Source organism: Plectropomus leopardus, unplaced genomic scaffold (assembly GCF_008729295.1).
Source record: "Plectropomus leopardus isolate mb unplaced genomic scaffold, YSFRI_Pleo_2.0 unplaced_scaffold28228, whole genome shotgun sequence".
NCBI classification, from domain to species: Eukaryota; Metazoa; Chordata; class Actinopteri; order Perciformes; family Serranidae; genus Plectropomus; species Plectropomus leopardus.
Window position 1 is genome coordinate 1 of NW_024630744.1, and position 2,350 is coordinate 2,350.

The 2,350-nt window shown below is 40.8% G+C and overlaps 1 protein-coding gene across 1 annotated transcript; it reads left to right on the top strand.

The window, feature by feature from the left end:
- Positions 1–461: 461 nt before the first annotated feature.
- On the top strand, positions 462–1,829 carry LOC121938023 (cip1-interacting zinc finger protein-like; the record flags this gene model as incomplete). Its single annotated transcript, XM_042481314.1, has 4 exons — positions 462–555; positions 673–777; positions 1,321–1,524; positions 1,738–1,829. Coding segments are annotated over 4 exons (481 nt in total), but the record flags the coding sequence as incomplete, so codon positions are not given.
- Positions 1,830–2,350: the final 521 nt, after the last annotated feature.

Below are 2,350 nucleotides of genomic sequence, written 5' to 3' on the forward strand. Positions count from 1 at the left end.
AAGTTTTTAAAAAAGTTTTTTAAGACAGTTCACAGGAAAAAAACCCTCCACCCCCCATGGTTTTTTTTATAAACATTTGGAACATTTTTTCTTCAAACATTTTGGGCGATTTTTGATTCTTTTCAGCAAATTTTCAGCAATCTTTATATTGCCTCATTCTCTAAAAAATAGTTTTGAAAGATATTGGGTGAAATGTTTTTCTTTTTTCTTAAAAAAAAGCCATTCTTAAAGTTCCCTGTAAAATTCGGTGGTAAATGAAAAACAAAAATCGAGCCATTTAAAGTCTTTTGTTCGTCTTCTAAAGCCTTCCTGAGTGACCGTGAACTGTTTTCAAAAAATCTCTTTTTCTTTCTTTGTCTTTAAAAATTTGGGCTTTTTCTTTTGATTTGGGTCAAATTTTTCTTAATGAATTTTGGCGATTTTTATTATTACCTCGTTCTCCAAAATGGTTTTTCCTCCAGGGGGCGTCGGCCCGATGTGCAGCGCTGGTGCGACACCTGTCAGACTCACTTCAGCGGTGACGTCATTGTCCATCGACGGACGAAACAACACAAGGTGAGAAACAACTGATGACATCACAGACCCCTCCTCTCACCAATCAGTGGGAGGCTTTTATTGTGAAAAGGAGACAGGAAATGAGGTTTATTGATGTCTCTTCTTCTGTGTTTCCAGGCGTGTAAACAGCTGAGTCGTCCCTTCTGTCCCGTCTGTAAACGTCACTTCAGGACGCCTCGAAAGTTCGTGGAGCACATGAAGTCTGCAGAGCACAAGGAGCAGGTCAGCGGGACATACTCCGAGTATTTACTGCAATAGAAATACTAATACTACAGTGCAGAAGTACTGCTGCATTCACACTGTTACTGCAGTAAAAGTACAAAGTATCGGCACGGTTCTCGTTGGAGAGGAAGCGGTTAATCCTTCGTGTTGGCGTCACTTTGCCCGAGTGTCCGAGGCTTCATCCCCAAAAAATACTGAAGTGACGGAACGATGTGATGGATCCCAAAAATCCAGCGATAACCGCAGTTTTTACAGTTTCCGGCTGTGATAAACGGTGGCGTTTTGCTGTTTTTTATTTTGGTGTGTTTTCGACCGGATCTGAAATTAAAACATCTGAGTGTTCATGTTACATGATGTCACGTGATGTCACATGATGTCACGTGATGTCACGTGATGTCACAAGATGTCACGAGATGTCATGTCGTGTGTCACGTGATACGGACAGAGGAAGATGAAAGGAGGATGATGTTTTGGATGTAAACAGATGATGTCATCAATAAACAAACAGAGGGTGAGTTTGATTTTGTGTCTGTCTCCTCCCAGGTGCACCTGCAGGAGGTGCAGGAGGAGGAGCTGATCACCGTGGACGCTGTTGGCTGCTTTGAGGAGGAGGAGGAGAAGGAGGCGCAGGAGGAGCAGGAAGAGGAGCAGGAGGAGGAGGACGAGGTAGACGTAGCAGATGAAGAGGAGGGTGATGGAGGAGAAGAAGGAGCAGAGGAGGTGTCGGAGGTGCGATCAGACGTTGAGGTGAGCGGCCTGTCACATGATTTCTGACACACGTCATGTTTTTTCTCACATGTGTATTTGCAATAAAAAAGAAACACGAAGAGTTAATGAGCTTCAGTGTTTGAGTTCACATGTGGACGTGCTCTTCAGTATCAGTTACAGCGTGCGTGTGTGTGTGTGTGTGTGTGTGCGTGCGCGTGCGTGCATGCCTGTGTGCGTGTGTGTGCGCTGCAGGTCGCTGACAGACAGGAAACAGACAGTGAGCGGTTTGACCCCCACACCATATATGGTAAGTTCCTGTGGTTGCCATAGTAACTGTTTGGACCTCAGCACAGTTAATATTCAAATCTGTTTTTAACGCCTCAAAAGCATGTTAGAAAAAAAAACTCAAGTTGTCTGCAGGTCCTTAAAATGTCTTCAGTTCAGTTTAATACGAATAATTTGGGGATGTTTTTTATTTATTTGTTATTTTTTTGCGATTTAAAAAAAACACAAATTCCCTTTTTTTATTTAAACTGTTTTGATGATTTGAAAGACAAACATTAAAGGGAGTTACATCAGTTTATACAGTTTTTAATCCCTATAAAACAGATATTTGAACAATAATCAGGTCCTTCAAAAGTTTTCAGTTTTATTTTATAATAATCATTTAGATTTTTGTCTTTTTTTAAAAAAACACTAGATTTTTGTTTTGTGATTTAAAGATCTCTTTTCTTACATCGACGTTACAGAAGGAAGGACGATGAAAAATAAGGAAGCATGAATACAGAAATTAAAAGAAGGAAATGATGCTCATTTAAAAACATTAACTCTGAATGTGTGTGTGTGTGTGTGTGTGTGTGTGTGC